Source organism: Vulpes vulpes, chromosome 12 (genome assembly GCF_048418805.1).
Source record: "Vulpes vulpes isolate BD-2025 chromosome 12, VulVul3, whole genome shotgun sequence".
Classification (NCBI taxonomy): Eukaryota; Metazoa; Chordata; class Mammalia; order Carnivora; family Canidae; genus Vulpes; species Vulpes vulpes.
In genome coordinates, this window is record NC_132791.1 from 164,766,042 (window position 1) to 164,793,923 (window position 27,882).

General features: G+C 41.3%; 1 protein-coding gene across 19 annotated transcripts in view; it reads left to right on the forward strand.

Annotated features, from left to right (window-relative positions):
• The first annotated feature begins 2,124 nt into the window (after positions 1–2,124).
• Positions 2,125–27,882, forward strand: part of KIF1B (kinesin family member 1B) — a 147,973-nt gene continuing 122,215 nt past the window's right edge. For 4 of the 19 annotated variants that reach the window (XM_072731262.1, XM_072731267.1, XM_072731265.1 and 1 more), the window contains exons 1-2: positions 2,179–2,487; positions 17,566–17,745. In XM_072731262.1, the coding sequence (XP_072587363.1) occupies positions 17,640–17,745 (106 nt within the window). In that variant the 5' untranslated portion in view covers positions 2,179–2,487; positions 17,566–17,639. Of the gene's footprint in view, positions 2,488–2,675; positions 2,941–17,565; positions 17,746–27,882 lie in introns of those variants that run through there. The other 15 variants (XM_072731266.1, XM_072731264.1, XM_072731268.1 and 12 more) reach the window with 11 other exon arrangements.

Here is a 27,882-nt window from a genome sequence, read left to right on the forward strand (position 1 = left end):
ATCTTGTATCCAGAAACCTTATTAATTGTAGTGTGCATGTGTGCATCACATTAATAGATTTTTTTTGATGTTGTTATTTTCTTGCATTTGAGGGATAACCCAATGGATCCATGGCTAAATTCAATTTTCTAGAACTTGACAGCTTTTAAAAGGTGCCTTTGTATAAAACCTGTAATCTGAGGAATTGAATGGCTCTGCAGAATGACTTCAGCTATTAAAGGGGCAAAAGGCTTATGCAGGGCTGGCTATTATGGCGGTGAAACCTAGAACAGGCTATACCTGTCTCTACTGACCCTTCTCTGTATGCCTTAGGTTAATTTCAGTGTTGATTTTCACCACATTCCCTTCACTCAGTTTTAGATTCTTTTTAGATTGAGCTCCATTGAGAGCTCAAACAATATTACTACCATCCAGGTTTTTGTAACTCTCCATGGTGCTTATCTTAGTACTTACACAAAAAGCTATGAAAAACTTGGGTGTCTACTGATGAGTTGATGAGCTTCTGCTCATTAACCCATTGGAACTTTATTTTTATTCTGGCTTTCAGGAAGCTAAGAGCTGCGTGTTGTGCTTAATGGTGGCACATCCTCTGACCCTCCTTTTTAATGTCACTTTTCTTTCTATGCTCTGTGCTTATTCATAAAGCCTTTCACTTCCACCATATAGCTTCTTCTTCTTCTTTATTCTTATTTTTTAAAAATGAATTTTACTCCTGTTGATGCTATACAATTTTGTTCCTTGTATGCGCCCATGGAAGTTATGTCAATCCTTTTGTGCGCAGGTGGAGTTTAAATTCTAAATAAAATGAGGGGCACCCGGGTGGCTCACTCGTTGAGCATCTGCCTTTGGCTCAGGGCATGATCCCGGGGTCCTGGGATGAAGTCCTTCATCAGGCTTCCCGCAGGCAGCTTGCTTCTCACTCTGCCTGTGTCTCTACCTCTCTCTGTGTCTCTCATGAGTAAACAAGTAAAATCTTAAAAAACTAAGTAAAATGAGAAAAGTTCAATAAATGTTGACCGGATAGAGACTATGAGGACTTCAGCGGGGATACAGATTTTCCAAAATCATTAGTGTAGGAAATTAATTTTGATGGTTTAGTGTTTGCTAATAAGTAAAACACCCCAAACTATATTGAACCCAGGAGGGAAAACAATCCTATTTCACTTTCTATTTCTGTTAGTAAATAAAAAAAGCATTTCACACACCTTATAAAATAACGGTGCTTGGCGTGGTAATTGCACATGCACGCCGCTGACTATTACATTTCACTAAGTACCTTGTTGGACCGCTCATCAACAGTCGTGGGCTTTTCCTTTTGAGCTGAATCTAAATCTGATTTTTAGAAAATCGCTACTGGAGTGCTCGTGTCGTCCGGGATTGCTGAATTCCGAACAACCCTTCCGTCAAGGGCACCTCCCGGAGTGAAGCTCGGGTCGCTAGCTCAAGGGACGATGCAAAGCGTTTTATTCTCTTACTCACGGCCCTTCCCCGGGCTCCCAAGGAGACAAGTTGAATGCCCACTAAGTCATGCTTTTCCATTACTCATTCCGCCTTTTCTCCCAAGGTGGCGTGTGGGAGGTGTTGTGCTCGGGCTCGGTAAGAATAGGCCGGGAAGCTTGCTGCGGGACAATGCACTGCTCCCTTTGCGTGTTTCAATTCCGACTGCGCCGTGTTGGGCGGCTGGGGGGGGGGGGGCAGCTTTCCCCGCGGACAATGACTCCACACTGGGCCGCCTCCCAGACTCAGCTGGGCCCCTCCGCTGGCCCCTGCCCCCCGCAGGCGCGCCCCGCCCCACTTGGCCAAGCTTTGTTCCCTTACAAGGCAGATCATCAGGTGGGCCAGGCGCGACTGCCGCTGAATAACGTCCTTCTCGGGTCACCCGGGGGGGGGTACTCGGGGCGCCGGCCTTCCCGGCCCCGCAGCCCCGCAGCCCGCAGCCCCGCACGCGCGCGGACGTCTGGGCCACCAGGAGGCGCCCGGCCCCTCCGCAGCTCCTCGCCCCAGCCCCTCTCTGGCTCACCCTGCGATTGGCCGGCCGCCCCGAGCTCTAAGCTCCGATTGGCCGCTGCCCGCGTCAATCGCGGACGTCGGGGCGGGCCGAGGTGACGCGCGGCGGCCGGGCTCGGGGCGGTGTCCGGCGCGGGCGGCTGCGGGCGGAGCTTCGCCGGGACCGACGCCGGGCAGTCAGACGGCTGCCGCCCAGGGAGGCGCCAGCACGAGCGCGAGCTGCCGCTCCCCGTCCGCCGCGGCTGCCTCCGCCGGCTCGTCCCCGCGCCCCGGCCTCCCGCGCTCCCGCTTCCCCGCGCCGCGGCCCTCGATGAGGGGCCGGGCCGCCGCGTGATGGGGCTGCGGAGCGGCGCCCTGCGGCTCGCGGTGGCTGCTGCTCGCGCTGAGGAGCGTAGGTGCCGGGCCCCCCGCGCCCCCGCGCGCCGCGGCGCCTGCTGACCCGGCCCGCCAGTCCGCCCGTCGGCCCGCCGCGCAGCTGAGGTGAGGCGGGGGAGGGGGAGGGGGCGGGCAGCGGTTGGCGCCGCGGCCGCGGGGGCTGGGGAGGGGGCCGCCTGGGGGGAGGGGCGGCCGGGCCCGGGCCGGGCGGGGTCCGAGCGGAGGAAGCGCGGTCCGGGCGCGAGCCGCGCGGCGGGCCCGGGGCGCAGGGCAGGGCGGGGCGCGGCGCGGCGGGGCGGGGCGGGGGCCCTCGGGTCCCGCAGTGCCCCGCACCAGCCCTCGGCTTCCCCGGAGCCGCCGCACTCGGGCCGTGCCCCGCGGTCGGCCGGCCCGCGGCCGTCGGCGGCCTGCGCTCTCTGCGCACACTGCAGCTCGGTGCAGCCGGCGCCGCTCGGCGTCGAAGCCCCCCGTCCTCGTTGCCCCGGTCCCCGCGCCCCCTTTGTGGTTGGCATCGGGGCTGAGCCTGGGAACGCGGCTCTGCTCTTCTGCCAGGTGAAGGTAGGAAGGGGCTCGGCGTGGCGGAGGGGAAGCGGATGGCGCGGGGACCCGAGAGAGGAGCGCGGTGGAGAGGGAGGGGGCGTGTGGATGCCGGCCAGCCGCGGGGAGGGCTGCTGTGGTCTCGGCGTTCGGCAGCCCAGGATTACTCTGGCAGCCATATTGGGAGGATGATCTGACAAATCCTTTAGTAGCCAAGTCCGGTTGCTGGAAGGCACCGAGTGACAGCCCTGGCAGCTTTCAGGGTGACTGGCCCCGCCAGAAGCCAAGTTGTGGGGGTTGGGAGCCGGCTCGGGCGAGCTAGTCATTGTTCATGCAACACAACACGTTCCGGCCCTAAAACCATAATTGAACTCCCGAATCACTTTTTCTCCTTGGTGAATTGCTAAAAGAGCTTCTGTGGTGAAGTGCCTTCAAGATTCCCTTCTTGTTGGGGTGAAATGCTGTTGTTTCTCTATTCGTCTTGTATGGCCAGTGCTATGGACGTGGAGGCCCGATGATGATCCTTACACGTACCCAGGCAGATCTGAGGATTGCTAGGGCCAGTATACCAGCACGGAAGCTTCGAGCTGGTACATTGCATTGGATGGCTAGATTTTCAGAGTAGCTCACCTTAGCAGAGATTTACTAACCTGGCATATTCTGACAGTGGGAGAGGCATGCAGCAGTATTACTGAGGATGCAGGTTGTCATCTTTGTGGAATCTGGAGGTAGCTGAAATTAGATTGTCAACAGATCCCTTGCTCACATATCTCTTACTGTTCTAGGCAGCTGTTCTGCCGACACTGAATATGCTGCTTTGTGTCATAGATGGGTCTGTCTCAGCCTCAGGAAAGTATGGTGATTGGATTTGAATAGCTTTGAAGTGAAATCATGGTGGATATTTTATTTAAAGGCTGGCATTTTGTCAACTTAGCTTAGTCATAATAAAATCTTAGCTTGTGAGGTGCTTTCTAATTAACTCGGTGTGGCTGTTGGATTATGAGGCAGGTGGAGTTAAATGTACTGTGTAAGAAATGAGTATGAGGATTGCACAAATCTTTGGGTTGTAAAGCAGACCTGGAAATGATCGATAACTGAATTCAGCGTGAGCCTGTAAATCTGGCTTCTCCTACATGCTTGGCGTTGATAGGACCTGGAGACTGGCATGCCTGTCTTCCTTTTGTATTGTACCCTTTGCTTTTATTTTTGTATTTTTTTATCCTTTGCTTTTTAAATTCCTTTAACTTCTTAAGTGGAACTATCCAAAAAAATTTTAGTTAGGAGTTTTCTAAGAAGAGTCTTAATACTTTATATTTTTATGTTAAGCTTTCCTTTTGAAACTTACTTGAATCAAAAATGGTGTCAATAGAAACTAGTGCTTTGTATTACTTTAACATGAGAGGACTAGTGTCTTAAAATTCTGTGCCCTAATCAAGAACTATTTCTGAGTTTAAAATTTTTACAGTTACTTTATTAGCAAAAAAGATCTGAAGAATTGTGGTTAAGTATAATTTCAGCATTTGATAAAATCAGACCTGATTGTGAATCTGATTTGCAGGCAGAATCTGTGCAGCTCTGCCCTGATGAATGTTTCTCCAGCATTTATTCAATTAAGTACAGCTTCGAAGGCTTTAAACAGACCATTTTTCCTTCCAAGACCAGATATGAATGCAGCTTTCCTTTTTTCTCTTTCCCACTTTGGATTTGTGCAGGGAATAAACTCTCAAGAAGAGTGCCAACGGAGTCCAAGGCCAAAGCTTTCTACCCTACTTCCCTGCTATGGGCTTGTTCTGGTTACAAAGTAAAGGACAACAATGGGCCCCTGCCTTCTAGTTCATAAACCCCTTCCTGGGCTGCTAATCACAGCAGGTTTTTTCAAGGAGTGAAGCATATCCTTTTGATCTCGTAAACTGATATGATATAATTTTTCAAGGCTCTGAAGTAAAAGGTATAGTCTGTTTACTTCATGTAATTCTCTTTGGAAGATGGCCTTGTTGGAACAAACTGGTGAATTTCTGGAGTTCATACAAGTGTGGATAAATATATAGACTTTCAGAACTTTTCTTTGTGCAGCTCATTAGAATAGAAGATAAATGAAGTAGATGTGACTGTGACAAGGAAAACGATATGGAAGGGTCCTTGGACTTCTCTTTGAGGTAGACTTTTTGGTTAATGGTCCTGTGATTCATTCATGCTCACTTTTATGATGTTCATTACCAGTTTACTGACAGTACATACAAATATTTAGTTTTTTGCTGTCAAGGAATTTACACTTTACCATTTGTTTACAGACATAGTAAGATAAAGTTAACTCTCGGTCTTCTGTTCTAGTACAATTTAGTGATTTAGTACGGTTTAACCCATACCATGATAGTTTTCATGGTTTTTATGGTCAGAGTCTTTTCTTTTTTGTATTGCCATATAATACTTACCTAATACTCAATTGGTACTCTTATGATTGCTTTGTGGTTGTTTCTATATGTGTTTGAAGTCACAAGGTTGTAAATGTCTGATGTATTAAAGAAATTTTTTCATATGTAATATCGCATTTTTTAAAAAAGATTTTATTTATTTATGAGGGACAGAGAGAGAGAGAGAGGCAGAGACACAGGCAGAGGGAGAAGCAGGCTCCATGCAGGGAGCCCGAATGGGATTCGATCCTGGTACTCTAGGATCACGCCCTGGGCCAAAGGCAGGTGCTAAACCGCTGAGCCATTCAGGGATCTCCTACATTGTTTATTCCAGAGTGTATCATCATTCAACTATACCATCCTTTACCATTGCTCTGTGTGATGTCTTTGATACTTGGCTTAGTTTTCCTTTCTGTCTGAATTTCTGACATCATCCTGGCAGATGTCAATGACTGTATAAACAATAACAACAACAATAATGACAAAACAGCTCACTCATATTTAGCCTTTCTATGTGCCAGGCTCTTTTCCAAGCACTTTACATTGTTCACTAATTTAATCCTCGTAACAACCATATGAATAGATACTGTTACCCCCATTTTACAAGTGAAGATATGGAAGCTAAGTGACTTCCTCAAGTCACTAGAAATAAGTACATAACCACAGTACTGAACAATTTCTGTAACTAGCAACTGTAAAATTCCTTAACTTCAGCTCAAGTGAACGTTAGCTTCATGCTATTTCAGTAACTCAGTATTGTGGCCATATCTTCTACCTTGTCATCATTTTTGGATCTGTCTTCAGATCGCATGTTGACCTTCAGATCCGAAGTTCTGATAATTTACAGCTCTCACTTTTGTAGTCTTTTTCCACAAGCTCTTCTACCTCATGTCTCTTGGGCCATCAGCCTCTTCCAGATTTTACTTCTTTGTCTTCCTTTAGTACACTGTGACTTCTGGGGTGCTCTGCTTCAGCTCTTTTCTTACCAGCACTTGCAGTTTTTAAATTTTTTACTATTCTGCAAGACCCATTATGCAGATGCCAGCCTTGCATCCTTCCTACCACCCATAGCTTCTGTTTTTTTTTGTCTGTCATGGAGAAATCTCACATAGTGCTGGGGGTTAGCACTACAATTAATGTGTAATCTTAGGTCTCCTTTGAATCTCACTTCGGTGTCTGTTGAAGTGATTCTGTTCAGTTTATCCCTCTGTTCTCCACAGTGATTTTTTAAAATGATTTATTTATTTATGAGAGAGAGAGAGAGAGAGGCAGAGACACAGGGGGAGGGAGAAGCAGGCTTCATGCCGGGAGACCGATGTGGGACTCGATCCCGGGACTCCAGGATCGCGCCCTAGGCCAAAGGCAGGCTGAGCCACCCAGGGATCCCCTGCACAGTGATTTGTAAAATTTTGACTGCTTTACTTAAGCCTTCCTACTGCCCCATGCTTGGCTTAAAACCTTACTTATCACCTCATAGGGAAAAAAAAGACATGAACTCCCCCCACTTCCCCTTCCTCTACCTAAAGAATTCTCTGCCGCTTTTCTTACCTTCTTTCCTTAAGTGTTAGAGAAAAAGTTACTCTCCCTGACTTCAGCTAATCCCTTGGCTTGTCTTCTTGGATGTCATTGCCTTGTAATCTTGAGGGACTTGCTGTGTTGGTTACTCTTTATCCCTTTCGCTGTTTCCCTGTTTTTTTAATTTTTATTTATTTATGATAGTCACACAGAGAGAGAGAGAGAGAGAGAGAGAGAAAGAGAGAGAGAGGCAGAGGCAGAGACACAGGCAGAGGGAGAAGCAGGCTCCATGCACTGGGAGCCCGACATGGGATTCGATCCTGGGTCTCCAGGATCGCGCCCTGGGCCAAAGGCAGGCGCCAAACCGCTGTGCCACCCAGGGATCCCCTCGCTGTTTCCCTATAGTCCCACCTTAGGGACTTTGCTCTGTGTTCTACCTCTAGAACACTTTTCTCCTGAAAGCTGCTTGGCTAGCTCTTTTATCTTCAAGTCTTTGCTTAAATCTCCCAACCTCAGCATGCCTACCCTAATGTCATTTATGTACCTGCACGGCGTTTCTACCCACCATCATCTTGAGCCACCTGCCTTTGCTGTACTTTCCCTCCCTGGTAATGCTTATTATCATGTAGCTTTCTGTAGAAATTATTATTTTAATTTTCCCTCTTCCCCTACTAGAATGTAAACTTCTCCATGGCAAGGATGTTTTTCTGTTTCATTGATTGATTGATCCCAAACTCCTGAAACTGCCTATCACATTGTAGGCACCTAATAAATAGCTCTTGAATAAAGTCTTAGAAATATGCAGATCTCTCCTAATACAAACAAGGAAGTGAGGGAGAAAAATCCTTCCTTCACTTCTGTTCTCTCCTAGCTGTCACTCTCTTGAGCCTCCCAGCGAAGTTCTGGAAGCAAGGAGGATACTTGTATTTCCACTTCCTAGTCTCCTAATTACTCTCCAGCCCACCATAGACTGGCTTCAGTGGCCCTCACTTCACCTGCACCTGCTCTTGCTCTCATTTCCAGCCTTTTATTGCTGAAACCAAGGGACACACTTCATGCCTTCGCTGCAGTGGCAGTATTGCTTACTTCACACTCCCTCCATTGAACTTTTGTCTGCTTCTGTTTAGTGGATCGCTTTCAGATCTTGGCCTGCTTTTCTGGCCACTCACACTATTATCAAGTTCATTCAACACAAATTTTTGACAATTTTTAAAGTTTTTTGTTTTTAGGAACTAGAATTTTGACATAACGTATTTCTGATGTTAAATAACAGAATAAAAAAAAATAACAGAATAGATTTATTACAGGAACTGTTTTTTTGTTTTGTTTATAGTTTGACCACTTACTGCTTCCAAAAAGGATTTGAACAGCCTCTCACAAATACCACAAATGCAGGGGGGCTGTTAAAGAAAGAAAGAAACTCTGCATAACAAGAGGAAAAACTAAATAAACAAGTTACAGCAACTTGTGTAATTCAGTTATTATAATTTAGTTTTGAAACTTTTCAAGGTAAAAAGGAAAAGAAAAATATATAATGGCTATATATAATGATTCATCAAGAGAAACTGTTTTTTGGTAATAAGTTCTAAAACTGTAAGAGAAAAGTGTATATCAGAACATTCTGATATAAGGATGTTCACACTGTTTTGAACAGGTCTGTAAGTACAAGGAGAAATGTTCTTCAAAGACCTTTAAAAAAAATAGTCTACCTGCTTTCCAGACTGAAAATACAACACTAAAATATAACCGGTCTTTTTTTTTTTTTTTTTTTTTTGGTGAAAGATGTGACTGATATGGTTTAGATGCATAACTTTATTTGAAGATAAATCTTAGTATCCCAGCTGAAAACTCATTATTTAAATCCTTGTGAGAGTCTGGAATACTTGTATTGTCATCTAAATGAAAACATACCTATTAAACTTTCAGTGTCTGTTCATCAGGTGGCAAGATTGACACATTGTTGACACATGGAAAAAAGTCTGACTTGCATTCTTGCTCAGTTAGTGAGGTGCCTCCCAGGCTGGTATCTGCAGAGGTATGGTCAGGCAGAGGTTTCAGAAGGAGGGGGACCTTGACTCATACTAATTTTTTTCCTTTTCTATTTTTTTTTTTTTAAACTTGCTTTTTTCTCATGCTGTCTCTTTAAGGGCAGGGACTCAACCCATAGCAAATTTGCATTAACCTCTGATTGAAACTTACCATTTCTTCCTTCCTTTCTTTTTTTTTTTTTTTTAAGATTTTATTTATTTGGCAGAGCAAGAGAACATAAGCAGGGGGAGTGGCAGGCAGAGGGAGAAGGAGAGGGAAAAGCAGGTTCCCTGCTGGGCAGAGAGCCCCATGTGGGCTTGATCCCAGGACTCTGGGATTTTGACCTCAGCTGAGACACTTAACTGACTGAGCCACACAGGCCCCCTGAAACTTACCATTTCTACGCTGTAGTACACTGAGTAGTACACTCAGTGTAGTACACTGAGCTGAGCTCATTTCAGCCTGGACAATTCCAGGAGAAGGTGTTGTGGGTCATCCACTTTGACAATAGAAGAGCTTCAGTGGAATGTTGGGATTTGAGTAGCAAAATTCCCAGCACATCTGCTAAAATAAAAATTATGAGACATAGCTTCAGATATTAGAACGAGTTGACTTACTAGATAAGAGTTTCGTAACTCTTTGGAAGAAAAAAAAATCACTTAGAATAGTTTATCTTAAGCCATAGGAGCTGTTGTCTCAATTAATTAATTAAATATTTTATTTATTAGAGAGTAAACAAGAGCACAAGAGCAGGGAGAGGGAGAAGCAGACTCCCTTTTAAGCAGGCAGCCAGACTCGGGGCTTGATCCGTGACCCAAGCTGAAGGTAGACCTCAACCAATTGAGCCACTCAGGCACCCCTGTCGTCTCTTTTTAATTTATTTTTACTTTTTAAGCTCTATTCCCACTCTGGGGCTTGAAGTCATGACCCTGAGATCGAGTTGTATGCTTTACTGACTGAGCCAGCCTGGTGCCCCTAGGAGCTGTTGTCTCTTGATGCATCTCTTGGTTTATGAATAAAATCATGTTACTGGTGAAAAGGAGGATCCCTGATTTCTTTTTTTTTTTTTTTTAAGATTTTATTTATTCATGAGAAGGAGAGAGAGACAGAGACACAGGCAGAGGGAGAAGCAGGCTCCATGCAGGGAGCCTGACATGAGACTCGATCTCAGGACTGCAGGATCAGGCCCTGTGCAGAAGGCAGGCGCTAAACCGCTGAGCCACCCAGGGATCCCCTCCTTTTTTTTTTTTTTTTTTTAAGATTTTATTTATTTATTCTTGAGAGACAGAGAGAGAGAGAGAGGCAGAGACACAGGCAGAGGGAGGAGCATGCAGGGAGCCTGACGTGGGACTTGATCCTGGGACTTCAGGATCACGCCCTGGGCCGAAGGTAGGCTATAAGCCGCTGAGCCACCAGGGCTGCCCTCCTTGATTTCTTAATTGCAGTGACAGGAGGATGTGTGTCTAATAAATCCAAAACTATATTTTAAAACTTATTTTGGGTAGTAGGGTTAAAAGAAAACAGTTGGGGAGTCTGGATGAGCTAGTTTAACCCCATTTGAGATTGAAAATCTGATCTATTAGGAGACTCTTGTGTAATCTGATTCTTGGCATTGGGTTAGAATGCAAAAAGAAGCTTTTCCAACATGTGATTCTTTTTTAATTCTTTTTTTTTTTTAAGATTTTATTTATTTATTCATGAGAGACAGAGAGAGAGAGGGGGGCAGGACACAGGCAGAGGGAGAAGCAGGCTCCATGCAGGGAGCTGACATGGGACTTGATCCTGGATCTCCAGGATCTGCGCAAGATCAAAGTTAAACAATTGGGTAAAAATTCAGAAAAATGCAAATAAATTGGGCCTAACCTTTTTATTATCCCTGTATTGTTAGTGAATGCTTCTGGAATTCTTGCTCCATTCCGCTTTCCTAACGCTTCTAATTGTGTGTCATAGGAAGGAAAACTGGTCAGAGGGACAGTCTAGAACTGAGGCTGTGTAAGTGATTTATATAGAGTATGTGTGATTTTCTTTCCTGTGTGCCTTTTTTTCCTTTGGCTGCTCAAAGCTTGGAAAATAGATTTTTATGCTAATTATAAGAAGTATTGTTTTCCTGTAACTTCGTAAAAGTATTCTGTGATTATTGTTTCCATATGGAATTTAAACCTGGATTCAGACTTCTATAATTGGTCTTGACTTATATAATTGGTCTATAATTGGTCTATATAATTTTTCTTGAAGAGCCAGGGAATTTTGAAGCTGTAATTCTTTGATGTAATTCTATTATAAAGAGATACTGTTTATAGTAGTAGGGAAGAAACAAAGTAACAGTCTCTATGGTTCATTTAACTCTAGTTTCCTATGACTGGAATTTTAACTCACTTGTGAAGATGGTTGAAGTTTTACCTCAAGACTGTTAAATCAGAAAAAAATATATAGGGCAGCCCCGGTGGCGCAGCGGTTTAGCGCCGCCTGCAGCCTAGGGCATGATCCTGGAGACCGGGGATTGAGTCCCACGTCAGGCTCTCTGTATGGTGCCTGCTTCTCCCTCTACCTGTGTCTCTGCCTCTCTCTCTGTCTCTATGAATAAATAAAATAAAATCTTAAAAAAAAAAAAGAAAGAAAGAAATATATATTCTTAGGTTCAAATTTGAGAAAAGCTTCTAGGTTCAAGTTTGAGAAAAAGTAATTTTATTATATACTTATTTATTTGGAGGAAAGTAATTTTAAAATTTACTTATTATCATTTCCAAAAAAGAATGACTGTTAGCTTTTTTAATGAGGAAGGAATTTGAAATTAATTTTATCCTTTTTCCTTTTGATCAAACAACCTGTCTCTATTTTGGAACAACTTACGGTTTTTATTAATGACACTCAAACATCAGCCTGTTGACACAATAACTGAGAATTCAACCAAAATATTTTAACTACTATACTTGAGACCCTGTGTCTAGGCTATTAGAAACATGACTAAAATTCCGTTCTTGTCCACAAGGAACTGAAAATCTATGGCAGAGATAAAAGTAAATAACTTTTTTGCCCCCGGGTAAGGCTGATGAGCTGAGTAGTAATAAATGGAAAAGTGTGAGCATTTGTTTTGGGAGGTGGAGAGATTCTGTGAAGGTTTTAGACATAGATGGCATACAAGAAGATCTTTTTTTTTTTTTTTAAGATTTATTTATTTATTTATTCATGAGAGACACAGAGAGAAAGAGAGAGAGGCAGAGACACAGGCAGAGGGAGAAGCAGGCTCCATGCAAGGAGCCTGACGCGGGTGGGACTCGATCCCTGGTCTCCAGGATCATACCCTGGTCTGAAGGCAGGTGCTAAACCGCTGAGCCACCTGGGCTGCCCCATACAAGAAGATCTTAGAAGAATAAATTGGATTTTGAGAAGAATGGTAGAGGAAGAAGAGCGCAGTGTTCACTGGAGCAAAGGCACAGGAACAGAAAATCATGAAATACTTTCAGGAAGCCCTCTGGTGGGTGGTTGTGAAGGAATGTGGATGGAAGGCAGTGTTTTGTGGGCTTGTAAAAATACGTGGTTTATGTTGCAGAACACATTGAATGCCAGTGTGGGAAGTCCAGTCATTGCTTGGGAGACAGTAGAGGAACTTTGAGGATTTTTAAGTGGACACTGATATGAACAGACTTGTGCTTCAGAAAGACCAGTTTGGCGGTACCACTTCGTATGGATGGAATAGATGAACTTGGCAGTATTGTGTAGAAGGAAGCAAGAGAAAGTGGTAAGGTTAACAGTCTTGGGTAAGAAATTCATTGAAGATCTAAAAAGGATGCCAGGGGTAGAAATGGAAAGAAATTTTATAGGTAGAAGCTATTTAATTTGGCAGTTGATTAGATGGATAGAAGCAAGCAGATGTTGGAGATGTTAGTATTTTACAGATGCATGGTTCTGTATAAAGAACACACCAGGACTTTTCAGCCTTTGTTGTCTCTGTAAATCAGCAGCATTCAGCACTTTGGCAGGCCTTGGATAGAATACAAAGAAGGTTTCATTTTTTTTTTTTTAACTTAAATATCTACAGTATTCAGTAATTGTCATTTTGGCAAACTCATTTCTTCTGTCTTCTCCTGACAAATTTTTTTTTTTTAAGATTTTATTTATTTGGGGCGCCTGGGTGGCCCAGTGGTGGAGCATCTGCCTTTGGCTCAGGGCGTGATCCCGGGGTCCTGGGATCGAGTCCCACATCGGGCTCCCTGCAGGGAGCCTGCTTCTCCCTCTGTCTGTGTCTCTGCCTCTCTCTCTCTCAATCTCTCTCTCTCTCTCTCTCTCTCTGTGTCTCATGAATAAATAAAATCTTAAAAAAAAAAGATTTTATTTATTTATTCTTGAGAGACCCACAGAGAAAGAGGCAGGGGGAGAAGCAGGCTCGACGCAATGAGTCTGATGTGGGACTCGATCCTGGGACTCCGGGATCACATTCCAAGCGGAAGGTAGATGCTCAACCACTGAGCCACCCAGGCGTCCCTTTGGCAGAGTTTCTTGATTAAAAAAATAATTGCATCTGGTTGGTAACTAATACAGGTCTCTTTTACTACACCTTCCCTTCCCCCATGCCATTTATTTTAAGAAACTGCATGACATGACCTGTAGATTTTTCTGTACTCTGGGTTTGGCTGATTGTATCTTTTAGGTGTCATTTAAAATTTTCATTTGCTCCACTGTGTGTCCTGTAACTGGTAGTTTGAATTGAGGCTCATTCTCTTCATTTTTTTTTCTTTTTAAAAGGGGTAGGATAAGAATACTTCCTAGGTAGTGCTTTGTGTTTCTTATTGTAGCACAGGTGGAAGCATAGACCACCTAGGTGTCCCACTTTTAGTGATGTTAAGATTGATTATTTGGCTCACATATTGTCAGCCTAATCCAAGCAATAAAGTGTTCACATATCAACCAGTCATTCATCTAAGGCTTTTTGTTTGTTTGTTTTTTTGTTTGTTTGTTTGGTAGCTGGTGATGATTGTTGCAGAGGGCCTTTGTATTACTAGGGATGGAAAATGGTGACATTCCAATTCTGTCATCTTGTCTGCATTTATTAGCTGGACTTTTTTTTTTTTTTTTTTGGTGAGAAGAACTTGCCCTCATTTTTTTTTAATGCCATATTTTTCTACAACCAAGCTTATTGTTTTTTTTTGTTTTTTTTTTTTAAGATTTTATTTACTTATTTATGAGAGACACACAGAAAGAGGCAGAGACACAGGCAGAGGGAGAAGCAGGCTCCACACAGGGAGCCCAGTGTGGGACCCGATCCTGGGACTCCAGGATCATGCCCTGGGCCAAAGGCAGGTGCTAAACTGCTGAGCCATCCAGGCGTCCCAGAACTTGCCCTCATTGACTAGTTGGCTGTCCTGGAGTACAGCGTATACAGGATATATATGTATGCTTAATTCTTTGCTAGTTTTCAGAATAATGAGGCTTTTTAAAAAAAATTTAATTTCTGACTTTTTTTTTTTAAGATTTTTAGTTACTTATTCATGAGAGACACACAGAGAGAGGCAGAGATACAGGCAGAGGGAGAAGCAGGCTCCACGCAGGAAGCTGGATGCGGGACTTGATCCCGGGACTTCAGGCTCATGCCCTGAGCCAAAGGCAGATAGATGCTCAACCACTGAGCCACCCAGGCATCCCAGAATAATGAGGCTTTTTAAAAGTATCATTATGAACTTAGGAATTTATATATTTGGTGTTTTTCAATCCATTTGTGGTTTGTATGAATGTGTGTATTTTTATGCTCTAATTATTCCATGTTTGGGAGCCCCTTTAAGTTGGTGCTTGTGTTCTTTTGCCATGACTCTATTCATCTTTGATAGATTTTATTTTGCTTGTGATCACAATAAAATGTACCAGAATCATCTTGAAATTTCTTGCCCAGACTTGGAATTAACCATTTTATAAAGGAGCCCTTCACAGGGTTTTTCGAGGCAATAGGAGTTTCACTTTGGGGGAGTATTAAAGAACAATACAAGATAGAATGCAGTCACATGAAATGATAGCAGGGTTATCATAATGTGTTTGGGACTATAAGTGCTGTAGAAAACACCATGATTCCTGGAATGTTTGAGTAGTCATTTTAGGAAGAGGTACGACCGGAGCGGGCCCATCAAATAGGAGAAAAATGAAAACTCACATGCCCATTGTAGGGGAGAAATTGTTAGAAAGTGTGAAAGAGCATGTATGGGGGATGGTAAAGGAGCTCCACTAGAACACAGAGTATCTTGACTTTGGTCTTGATGTTGTAAGCACTGGGAATAAGAAGAGGTTCTTGAGTTTGGAAGTTGAATTGAGTCATGCTTTAGAAAGGTTAATATTGCAGCAAGGTTAAGCAGTTGCATAAAGCAAGGTTCTCAGCTGGAGATTCGCAACATAATTTGGAAAATGAAAAACAAAACCAAAAAATTTCAGAACTGTTGAAATACCAGGCTCATTTGCTTTTCACAAGACCCCTGTGTGGTTCGGTTTTGTGCTTCAAATGAAAAGCTCAGAGATCAGTTCCACTATTGAAAGTATGGTAATTGCAAGTATGAGGTAATGAGGACTAGGTTAGGTAGTGGCAGTGGGTTAGAATAATGGCAATGGGAATAAGCAGAAGGAAGTGATAGAAATAGGCAAATTTATGTTTTAAAAGTTTTTATATGGTATGTCATTAATGTTAACTCTAATAAAAATTCAAAGAGAAAGAACCAAAGATGACTGCAAGATTATGGTATGGGGTCCAATAGAAATGAGAAGATTGACAGAGATTGCTAGTTTGGGGGAGAAGATCATGAAGTATGTTGAGTATTCCGTTGATGGCTGTATATCACAGTGAACTTTGTGGGGAGGTTGAAGTGTGTTCTATGTCTTGCTTTTTCTGAATGCTTTATTCATTCTTTTGGCAAAGTATTCAGCTAGTGACTATAGGTGATGATCTATTGACTGGGAGAGTTAATAACTAAGCTTTCATTTGATAAATGTAATTACAATAAATGTTTGATATATTTAACAAGAACCATCTGTTTAATGTTCAATAAAATGGGAAACAGACTGGAAAAATATCACAACAAATATAAAAAAGATTAATATCAATAAATATCAGAATTATTTGAAACAAAACCAAAATATGTCAGCAAACCAGACAAAAGACTTGAACAGATAATTCTCAAAACTGGGAAATACACAGTTAACCCTTGAACAATGCAGGGGTTGGGGTGCCTGCCCTCCCTCCCCCCTGGAGGGGAAAATCCATGTATAACTTTTAACACAGCCTCTCAAATTTAACTGCTAATAGCCCACTGTTGACCAGAAGCCTTACTGTTAACATAACTAGCTGATTAACAGACATGTTGTACGTTACTTGTGTTATGTATTATATTCAAACAAAAAAGAGAAAAGAAAGTGTTAAGAAAATTATAATGAAGAGAAGATATATTTATGATGCTGTATTGTATTTATTGAAAGAAATCCATGTGCAAGTGGACCTGTGCATTTCAAACCCATATTGTTCAAGGGTCAACTGCAATTCATTAATTCACTCCTTCAACAAACATTTAATAAACTCTTTCATCAGGCACTGGACTAAGTGGTAGCAAATAAGATCTCTGAGGTGGAGGTGTGAGAGATGGACAAAAAGCAAGATGTTCTAAAAACAAGAATTTCAGATAGTGCTGCTACAGTGTAATAAGGTAAAGAGTGACCTTTTGGTTTTTATTTTGTTTTGTTTTGATTTTTGCCTTATTGGAAAGCATTGGTAGTTGTGCAGTTGTAGTTTAGGATTGCTAATTTCTACTTAATTGGGAAAGAATGAGATTGAAATTTTATATGGATTCCCTTATAATTAGACTTATATGTGGTTTTCTTTTTCAGTTTTTTCTTTTGATTCCTCTTGAAGATGTTTATATAATGGATAGAGTGCAAATTGAGATCTGTCATTTCTTGTGGAGACTACTTATGTGTGTTCTTTTCATTGAATTGTGTTTTGTTCTGTTGGGAGGGAAACTATTCCTCTGAAAAATGTTCACATTTTTTTCCTGTGGCTTCATTCAGTAGTGAAATGTAGTGATTTGATTTTGCCATGAGTCAGTGGTACATCAGAGGGTAGAACCTTCTCTGCTTATTGTACAGGATGGTTATAAGGGTCACATGAGGTACCTGTGGAAATTAAAGGAATCCCTGGGTACTTAGAGGTGGAAGGAGCTGCTGGGGCTTATCTTTGTCCTTTGCTGTTTAATTCTATATCATGTAACTAAATGTTTCAAACTGCAGTTAAAATATAGGAAGTTCAGAGCATTTCTTCAAAGGAAGGTAATAAGGGGTTTTGCAGATGGGGATGGAGTTACTTGTGTAAGGAACTCTCTTTAACATTTGGTATTTTTCATATATTACTCTAGATCCAGAAAAACAGCAAGAAAGATGCCTGTTACGTTGCAGTTGTAATTATTATTGTTGTTGTTATTATTATATTTAGGGACTTTTTAGGTATGGGAAAACGATAATGGAATAGGAAAATAAATTTCAGTCTTCAATTTTTATTTGGAAGTTTTTGAGAATATAAGGTCTGGGAAGAAAAGGAACGAGGTTTTAAGAAATGGAAATAGAAATAGTACTAGGATATAAGAGAGTAAATAAATAGCCTTTATACTCATGTTAGCCCATTGTTTCTTTAATTCTGACCACCTGTGTGGAATTGTTTTCTTTTTAAAAGAAACTTGAACATAACTTCAGAAGAAGATTTGATTCTTTATTTCTGGACTGCATATATATAACAAGACCATCAGAATGTCGGGAGCCTCAGTGAAGGTGGCTGTGCGGGTTCGGCCCTTCAATTCTCGAGAGACCAGCAAAGAGTCCAAGTGCATCATTCAGATGCAAGGCAACTCGACCAGTGAGTACTTGTTATTTTCTACCAATTATATCTCATCTTCCTATCCTTTCTCTTTTCCTTTCTTACTGTGAACAGAATAAATGAACATTGGGTAGTAACACTTTGAACTTTGCTACTCTGAATGATCCACTAAATTCTTCCCCCTGTGATATTTGCTGTAGCATATTTAAATATGGACTGTTTATTTTGTTCTTTATGATTGAGAAATCCTTGGAGAACTGAATTAATTTAGCTAGTTATAACTTTGAAATCTTAATGGTAATAAAGGTGTAAGCAGTGATTTTTACTTAATCATGATGTGAAATGTATCTTTTGAGGCTCTAAGATTATTTTTCTTTCTTAATTTTAAATGGTACTTGAGCTTGCCAAGATGATCTTAACTTACTTGCATTCCTTAACAATGGTTCTTTGAGTTGAACAACAGATGTAGCTATAAATAGAAAATAAACTTGTAAATTTATTACAAAATTGTAAGTAATTGCTTATAATTTTTTTAAAAATAAGATGATTTATTATTGAAATCGAAGTCCTTGCTTTCTGGTTTCTTTCTTTATGTATAATTGCTTAGGTGAAAAGACTTAAGCTGGTTTATTTTGTAACTTTATTAATGCCTTGATATGGATTTGTAGGCAAATTATTTAAAGTAGTGGTAGGTTGTACTATCTTGAAACCTACAACTTTGTGATAAAGCAGAATCATTGCTCTTCCAGGCACACAAATTAATGCTAAGTTGTTTGGGAAACCATTCTGATTTCATCTATTTGTGGGCCATTAGCCAGTGTTCTCTGTAGAGGATTCTATCAGTGGGAAATAAAGTATATATTTAAGGTGTACAGTGTGATGTTCTGATATATGTATACATTGCAGAATGACTACCACAATCCATACTAATTAATGTATCCATCACCTCTCATAGTTACCCACTTTTATTGTGGTAATAACATTGGAGATCTATTTCTCAGCAAATTTTAAGTATATAAAACATTAATTATAGTCATTATATTGCACGTTTGGTCTCCAGAACTTATTCATCTCAGGACTAAACGTTTATATCTTTTGATCAGTATCTCCTCTTTTGCCCCCATCCCTACCCTCTGATAACCACCATTCTGTTCTCTGTTACTATGAGTTTGCCTCTTTTATTAGACTTTTCATTTTTATTTTTTATTTATTTTTTATTTTTTATTTTTTTAAATTTTTATTTATTTATGATAGTCACACAGAGAGAGAGAGAGAGAGAGGCAGAGACACAGGCAGAGGGAGAAGCAGGCTCCACGCAGGGAGCCCGACGTGGGACTCGATCTCTGGTCTCCAGGATCATGCCCTGGGCTGAAGGCAGGCGCCAAACCGCTGCGCCACCCAGGGATCCCTTTTAAGTGATTTTTATTTATTTATTTGTTTTATGTATTTATTTGAGAGAGAGCAAGAGAACAAATGCACAAGTGGGAGTAGGGAGCAGAGGGACAAGCAGACTTCCCGCTGAGCAGGGAGGCTGATGCAGGGCCTGATCCCAGGACTCCTGAAATCATGACCTGAGCTGAAGCCAGATGCTTAACCAGCTGAGCCACCTGGGTGCCCCAAGAAAAATGTTTATGCTCTGAAATGTCACTCATTTAAGTTATGTTGTTTTTTGTGCTTCATGTTAAGAGTTAATGTTTTACACAGTATGTAAGTAAATCTTTGCACAGGGGCCATTCTAATTTGTAGTAGTCCAATTTTAGTATATGTGGTGATATGAACATGCTAAATCCTAATTATTGAGCTCTTGTTTCTCTCTGCAAAATGTATTTAATTATAACTTAGTTTGGAGGCATTTTTGACTGTTGGCATTCCCTCTAAAAATGCTAGTATATAGTTCTTTTAAAAGGTAGACTTTAGAAATCCTGGGTCAGGAGCCAGAATTAATCCTAAAAAGAACTACTTTTCTCTGTGATATGTTTTGCATACAGAATTATCTAGAAGAAATCCCCAATGTTACAGATATCTGTTGTTACTTCCCTTATAGGATTGCAAATCTTACTAAAAACTTTTAGGTAGAAATGAGTATTAAAAGGCACCTGGGGGCAGTCCGGGTGGCTCAGCGGTTTCCGCCGCCTTCGGCCCAGGGCATGATCCTGGAGACCTGGGATCGAGTCCAACGCCCGGCTCCCTGCATGGAGTCTGCTTCTCCCTCCGCTTGTGTCTCTACCTCTCTTTCTCCCTGTTTCTCATGAATAAATAAATAAAATCTTAAAAAAAAAAAAGAGGGGGCAGCTGGGTGGCTCAGTGGTTGAGCATCTGCCTTTCGCTCAGGTCATGATCCCAGGGTACTGGGATCAAGTTCTGCATAGGGCTCCCTGCAGGGAGCCTACTTATCCCTCTGGCTATGTTTCTGCCTCTCTGTGTCTCTCATGAATAAAGAAATAAAATCTTTAAAAAAATAAAAAGAAAAAGAAATGAGTATTAAAAGGCCCTATTCATGAAATGCAAAAATCAATTTACTGTACAAAAACAAATGGAGGTGTTTTATTAATATAAATAATGATACTGGTGTTTTTTTTCTTGATGACAAATCGTTTTTAGAATGCCCACATCTTTTTTTTTTTTTTAAGATTTTATTTATTTATTCATGATAGAGAGAGAGAGAGAGAGAGAGAGGCAGAGGGAGAAGCAGGCTCCATGCCGGGAGCCCAACACGGGACTCAATCCTGGGACTCCAGGATCGCGCCCTGGACCAAAGGCAAAGGTCAAAGGTCGCGCCTTTGACCAAAGGCCAAACCGCTGAGCCACCCAGGGATCCCCAGAATGCCCACATCTTAAATTGTCTATAAGTTTTATTCATTGTCAAAGTCAGACAGCATTGTGTTCATCTCCCCCTAATTTTTATTTATTTTTGTGATTAGGTAAAACATTCATTCACATAGTGTAAAATTCAAAAGGTACAAAAAATATTTAGTTAAAACACTTCCTATCACCTATCACGTAGTCAACCCATTCCTCTCCCCAGAAGCAACTTGTGTTTTATTTCCTTCCAGAGATAGTGTAAGCAGCAATATCTTTTTCTAAGATCATATTTTACCATTTTAATTAGTGATAAGGTATAATAGTGGTTTATTTTTCAGTCTTGATGACGTTTGTTTTGTTTATTTTTTTATCCCTTTCTCAGTGGCATGTTTTAAATACCTGAATAATACAGCTCATGTTTATAATTTGTAAAAATTGTTTCCTTTGAGATTTTAGCCTGAAAGAATATCTGTTTAAGTTAATAGGTTTTATGTCTACTATATGTATATTGATATGCTGAGTACTAAATAGAATATTAAAAAAAGTAATCAACTGACTATCTAGGAGAATAAGACTATTAGAGCATGTAGTAAAATTAAAAGTTTTCTGGGGGGCAGCCCGGGTGGCTCAGCAGGTTAACGCCGCCTTTGGCCCAGGGCCTGATCCTGGGGACCTGAGATCGAGTCCCATGTCGGGCTCCCTGAGTGGAGTCTGCTTCTCCCTCTGCCTGTGTCTCTGCCTCTCTCTCTCTATCTCTCTCTCTGTCTCTCATGAATAAATAAATAAATAAATTGTTTAAAAAAGAAAAAAGTTTTCTGGGGACGCCTGGATGGCTCAGCAGTTAAAGCGTCTTCCTTTGGCTCAGGGCATGCTGGAGTCCTGGGATTGAGTCCCATGTTGGGTTCTCTGCATGGTGCCTGGTTCTCCCTCTGCCTGTGTCTCTCATGAATAAATAAATAAAATCTTATTAAAAAAGTTTTTCTGTAGTTCTGGATAGTTTGAGAAATGGATCTATGTCTGCTAGATTTTCTGACTTTGCTTTTTTTTATCATTTAGATTAAAAGCTTACTAAGAAATTATTAATGGTTATAAAAAAGGTGTTAGAGCTCATTGTTTCTAAGATATTTAGCTTTCTTTTTGACCTTGTTGTTTTGATTGTCAGTTTAGGGGGGAAAAGTAAAATTATCCAAATATATCCATTCTGGATGAAGAATGTCAAATGTTTTCACTTGTAGAAGATAGCAAACTGAAAGAGAAAATAAGTTCCCTAGTTACATACCTTTGGAGGGTAGGGCTGTAAATTTTATAGTTTGTGAAGATTTAAGTTCTATTCACCTTCTTGCTTACCTCCCACAAAAATCTCTTCAGAATGATTGAATATATTGATCTTTTTGTGAAAAAAATAATGAAGAAATGCCTAGTTTTTATTAAAAGTAATAATTTGGTTGCAGTAGGCCTGGGCATATTGTACTGGTCATATGAAAACTAATCTATGGGGATGCCTGGGTGGCGCAGTGGTTGAGCGTCTGCCTTTGGCTCAGGGCATGATCCTGGAGACCTGGGATCGAGTCCCACATCGGGCTCCCTGCATGGAGCCTGCTTCTCCTCTCTCTGCCTGTGTCTCTGCCTTTCTCTCTGTGTCTCTCATGAATAAATAAATAAAATCTTAAAAACAAAACAAAACAAACTAATCTATGGATCACATTAAGCGTAGTGCTGAACTCCCAAATGGTTTTTCTTTTTCCAAATGGTTTTTCTATCATATTGTGTTCAAAACTGTTGTAGACAATAGGGTGAGTGGCTCTGCTCTGCCTTATCATTTCCTTTCTCTTTTGAGAGTTTGCTCTAATGTGAGTCTATAAGAATTACAGTTATATGTACCATAGGACCTGCACTTAAGGAGTTTTAAATTTGTGGTAGAGGACACAAGACATACTGAAATAAACTCAGTACAAAGTAAGTGTTCAAAGTGGTAATTGCCATAAACAAGGGTTTTTTAAAAAGTGCAAAGGACCCTTGTAGGATTTGTAGATGGTGGGGCATTTCAGCTGGACCTTGTGGAGTAAGTAGGATTTAAGCAAAAAATCTGGTGTGTTTGGGGAAAATTTCAGAATTGCAGCTCATTAGAACTTTCTAGTGTTATGACTAGATAAGGGTATTCTTGACCTTCATCTAGCTATAAGACATTGCCTCTCTGCATGTAAACATTTAGCAGGAGAAATTTGTGACATTTATTTGTTTATATATATATATATACATATATATACATATATATGTGTGTATATATAAATATATTTTTAAAAAGTAGGCTCCACCTCTAGTGTGGGGCTTGAACTCACAACTCTGAGACCAAGTGTCACATACTCCACCCACTGAGCCAGCCAGGCACTCCCAGAAATTAGTGACTTTTAAATTAACATTAGTCTACTGAAACAAAAATCCTAATTTGATGAATCAGCCTTGGACAAAGTAAGGTTTATTTTCTAGATAAATACTTTATTATGGCTCAGAAGTTTTGGGGTAATTTTGATTCCTTTGAAAGGTGTTTGTTCTTGGAAAACTAATTAATTGTATGAGAGACTTTTTCCTCTAGATTTTTGATGGTTTCAGTTTTCTGCTAATGTTTTCTCTTTCTGCTTTTAATTTATATGGCCATTTCTTAGTAATTTGACTAAAATGTAATCAAATAATTTTGTGTGAAAGATTTTAAGTAAGCTATTTGTTCTGTTAGAAAGTATTAATGGCTTATTAAAAATAAAGTTGGGTTTAAGATTGGGAAAAAGCATGTATTTCATTGCAAAAAATGAAATAACTTTGCTATAGCCACATGTGTTAGCTGCATTAAAAGACTGCTGTGCTGGCAAGCTGGCCTGGACTGTTGCTCACAGGGATTATAGCTGATTGCACATGGAATGCAATGGAATGTTCCTACCATAAGGTCTCTTATGAAAAAGTAGAAGAGGGTGAAGAGTACTTTAGGGAACATGCCAAATCTGAAAACTGAGTAGAAGCAGTTTTATTTAAGCACTTTCTGGTCTCAGAATATTTTCCATGGTACAGATAAATGTTACTGCCTTGACATTTTGGAGACCCAAGTGCATACAAATGGCTTTGTTTAAAAATATCCCATTATATTCCAAGTTTCTCCCACTTTGGAACCTTTTTTTTTTTTTTGTCTAATTACTCTTAAAAGGGAAAATGGGGCAGAATTAATGGTTGAACTGCTCACATTTATGGTAAATCTGGAGACTTTGAAACTGCATGAATTCCCCTCTGAAAAACAGGAGGGTAGGTGAAGCTGGTTCCAACACGATCCTTTAGGTGATTAAATTGTAATTGTTTGCTTCATCTTTAACTACGGGAATATGTCTCTAGCTACCCCTTTGGTAAGTCTCCTTCATATATTTATGAATCTTCCTTTGCCCAGGGTCTTTTTTGTTTTTCATTGCTCAAATCTTAGTGGGATAGAAGGGACCCTGGTTTTTTTTTTTTTTTTTTTTTCCACCCTGTTAATTACTAACACAGTACTTTTTTTTTATAAAAATTAATCTTTTTAAGTTTATTTTTTTTAGATTTTATTTATTTATTCATGAGAGACAGAGAGAGAGAGAGAGAGAGAGAACGAGAGAGAGGCAGAGACAGGCAGAGGGAGAAGCCAGGCTCCATGCAGGGAGCCTGATGTGGGACTCTACCCCAGGTCTCCAGGATCACACCCCGGGCTAAAGGCGGCACTAAACCACTGGGCCACCGAGGCTGCCCAAACACACAGTACATTTTTAAAGGCTTTTTTCTTTCTTTCTTTCTTTTTTTTTTAAAGATTGTATTTATTCATGAGAGACACAGAGAGAGAGAGAGGCAGAGACATAGGTAGAGGGAGAAGCAGGTTCCCTGCTAGGAGCCTGATGTGAGAATTGATCCCAGGACACTGGGATCACAGCCTGAACCAAAGGCAGATGCTCAACCGCTGAGCCACCCAGGTGTCCCTTTTCTTTTCTTTTTTAAAAGATTTTATTATTGGAGAGCAGAGTGAGAGAGAGAGAGAGAGCACATGAGTAGGGGGAGGGGAAGAGGGAGAGGGGAAAAGTAGGCTCCCCACTTGAGCAGGGAGCCTGACATGGGGCTCAATCCCAGGACCCTGGTCATGACCCCTGCTGAAGGCAGACGCTTAACCGACTGAGCCACCCAGGTGCCCCTTTGAAGGTTTTTTCATTCACACACGTACATTTCTTTTTTTCTTTTTAAGATTTTATTTATGTATTCATGAGAGACACAGAGAGGCAGAGACATAGGCAGAGGGAGAAGCAGGCTCCATGCAGGGAGCCTGATGTGGGACTTGATCCCAAGACACTGGGATCACAACAGGAACCAAAGGCAGATGCTTAATCACTGAGCCACCAGATGCCCCTTTCCACATGTACATTTCTAAATGAAATGCTGCACATCACAACTAGTACAAAGAATGACTTCATGTCCATTAATGAAAATTTGGGATGGAGGAAGGGACAAAGTGGAAGTTTGGAAAGAAAGACTTTTTTCTTTAAAGGTTTTTTTGTTTGTTTGTTTTAAAGATTTTATTTATTTATTCATGAAAGAGAGAGAGAGAGAGGCAGAGACACAGGCAGAGGGAGCAGGCCCCATGCCAGGAGCCTGATGTGGGACTCGATCCCGGGTCTCCAGGATTACGCCCTGGGCTGAAGGTGGCACTGAACCGCTGAGCCATCCAGGGATCCCCGGAAAGAAAGACTTTTTAAAGGAATTCTTTTTTTTTTTTAATAAAGATTTTATTTATTCATGAGAGACACAGAGAGGTAGAGACACAGGCAGAGGGAGGAGAAGCAAGCTTCATGCAAGGAGCCCGATGTGGGACTCCATCCTGGGAATCCGGGATCAGACCCTGAGCCAAAGGCAGACACTCAACTGCTGAGCCACCCAGGTGTCCCTAAAGGAATTCTTTTAAATCTGAATGTGTTTTCTAGCCTACAGTCAGAATGAGGTCTCCTGAAGTCTTTTCTGGAATAAGCCATGATTAGTTAGATCAGACTGAGGTGTAAACTCCATAATCCAGCATCCAGAGTGCTTTCCAGTGTGGCTGGAGATGTAGGATAAGGCCAGCTCTTTAGCTGTACTTCTCCACATCCACACCATGTGTTCTAACCTTAGAGATGGAATGCTCAGTATTTTTTTTTTAAGTTTTTTTTTTTTTTAATTTATTCATGAGAGACACACAGAGAGAGGCAGAGAAATAGGCAGAGAAGCAGGGAGAAGCAGGCTCCATGCAGGGAGCCTGATGTGGGACTCAATCCTGGGACTCCAGGACCATGCCCTGGGCCGGAGGCAGGTGCTAAACCGCTGAATGCTCAGTATTTCTTAACTGACCTTTGTGAGAATGCATTCTGTGAACTGCTTATCTCATTCACACTCAGTCATGTATCTTTATAACTTATAACCTCTATAACTATTTCACTGAGTCACTAAAACTGCTGAAGATTTGGGCATTCAGACCCTTTTTTTGTTTTGTTTTGTTTTTTGAACTCAGACCCTGACATCAAGACCCAAGCCGTCAAGTCAGACACTTAAATGACAGAGGCACCTTTTGGGCATTTAAACTCTTAGCAGCACAGTTTTTCTTAGAGCAAAAAACTGGAAACAGTCTCAGTATCCATCCAGGGGAATGGATAAATAAATCGTGATACATTTACATAAAATATACAGCAGAGAAGAATTACTGTTTACACACACACAAATTATAAACAAACTGTAGCTATACAAGCAACTCAGAAGACATTGGTGTATTTATATAAATTTCAAAGCTTGCAAAGCTGTTCTCTATATTCTTTATGCTCTACAAACACATGGGAAAGCTATGAAGAAAAGTAAGGCAATAATGACAAAATTTAACATGCTTCAGAGTTGAGATGGTGGGCAGAGAGATCTGGGAGGGTCAGACAGTGGAGCTGCAGAGGTGAGAATCCTATTCTTTAATTGTCTGGTGGGTACTTGGGGTTTTGCCCTATTGTCTCAGCTTGTGAATTTTATAAAGATTTATTTATTTTTAAAGGAAGAGAGAGTGTGTGCATGAGTGAGGGGAGGGGGTGAGCAGAGGGAGAGGGAGAGTCCCAAGCAGACTCTGTGCTGAACACAGACCCCAATGTGGGGCTCCATCTCATGACCCTGAGAAAATAACCTGAGCCAAAACCAAGAGTCAGATGCTCAACCAACTGAGCCACCCAGGCACCTCTATAAATTTATATATTTTATGGATCTATCTACTGCATATATACTAAGTATTTACTTTGAAAAAATATGCAAACTATGGGAAAAAAAATAAGTCCTCACTTTGCAAATAGAGCTATTATGTACCATACCTATTTATATCAGTGACCAGGGCTTATCATGTGATTGGTTCATGCCCATGAAATTTTTCTCTTGCCCCCTCTTTCTGAATCCGTCCAGACACTTCACTCCTTTTTCCAAAGAGAGGAATGTTTACTCTTTGAATGGGATGTCCATATTGATTCAGTGACACTCATTTGGTCCCTGGAATGAAAGAAGGTGAACAGCGATGAGGCTTATGTGGTACTGGGAGAAGAACTCATAAAATCTATGGAAATCCATGTGGGTACCAGTGGCATTAAACTTTTTTTAAAAATTTGAAGTGACACAATTTTCCTGTAGTCAGGGTTTGGAGCTACAGCAGTGAGGTGTGTGCATGTATGTGGGAGAATGTTGGGGAACAGAGGTGCCACAGGAATAATAGTACTTTTACCCAGTTGGGAGTTGACTGAAACTGAGTTTGTCCTTTAGAATGACATTTGAAGTTAGCCTTCTAAATTTAGCCTATCTGCTGGCCCCTGACTTTGCCGTGCACCTTTTTACACCCTGACCTTTCTTTTTTTTTTATTATTTTTTATTTTTATTTATTCATTCATGATAGTCACAGAGAGAGAGAGAGGGGCAGAGACACAGGCAGAGGGAGAAGCAGGCTCCATGCAGGGAGCCCGACGCGGGATTCGATCCTGGGTCTCCAGGATCGCGCCCTGGGCCAAAGGCAGGCGCAAACCGCTGCGCCACCCAGGGATCCCCACCCTGACCTTTCTTTTGCCCCGTCAGTCTTTAAAGCCGCTTCTGCCTTGCTTTCCTCAGGCCCAAAACAGACTTTGTATTTTCTTCCACATCTGACACAATGACTTCTCGTGTGGCAACTTACTAAGATGATATCCTGGAATGTATCCTTGGAATGTACCATCTTTTAGGGGAGATAAACTATCATTAACTTATTGAGCACCTTCTTCTACGTATTCTTGAAGAACATGATCTTTTTTTTTAAAGATTTTATTTATTTATTTGTTTGTTTGTTTGTTTATTTATTTATTT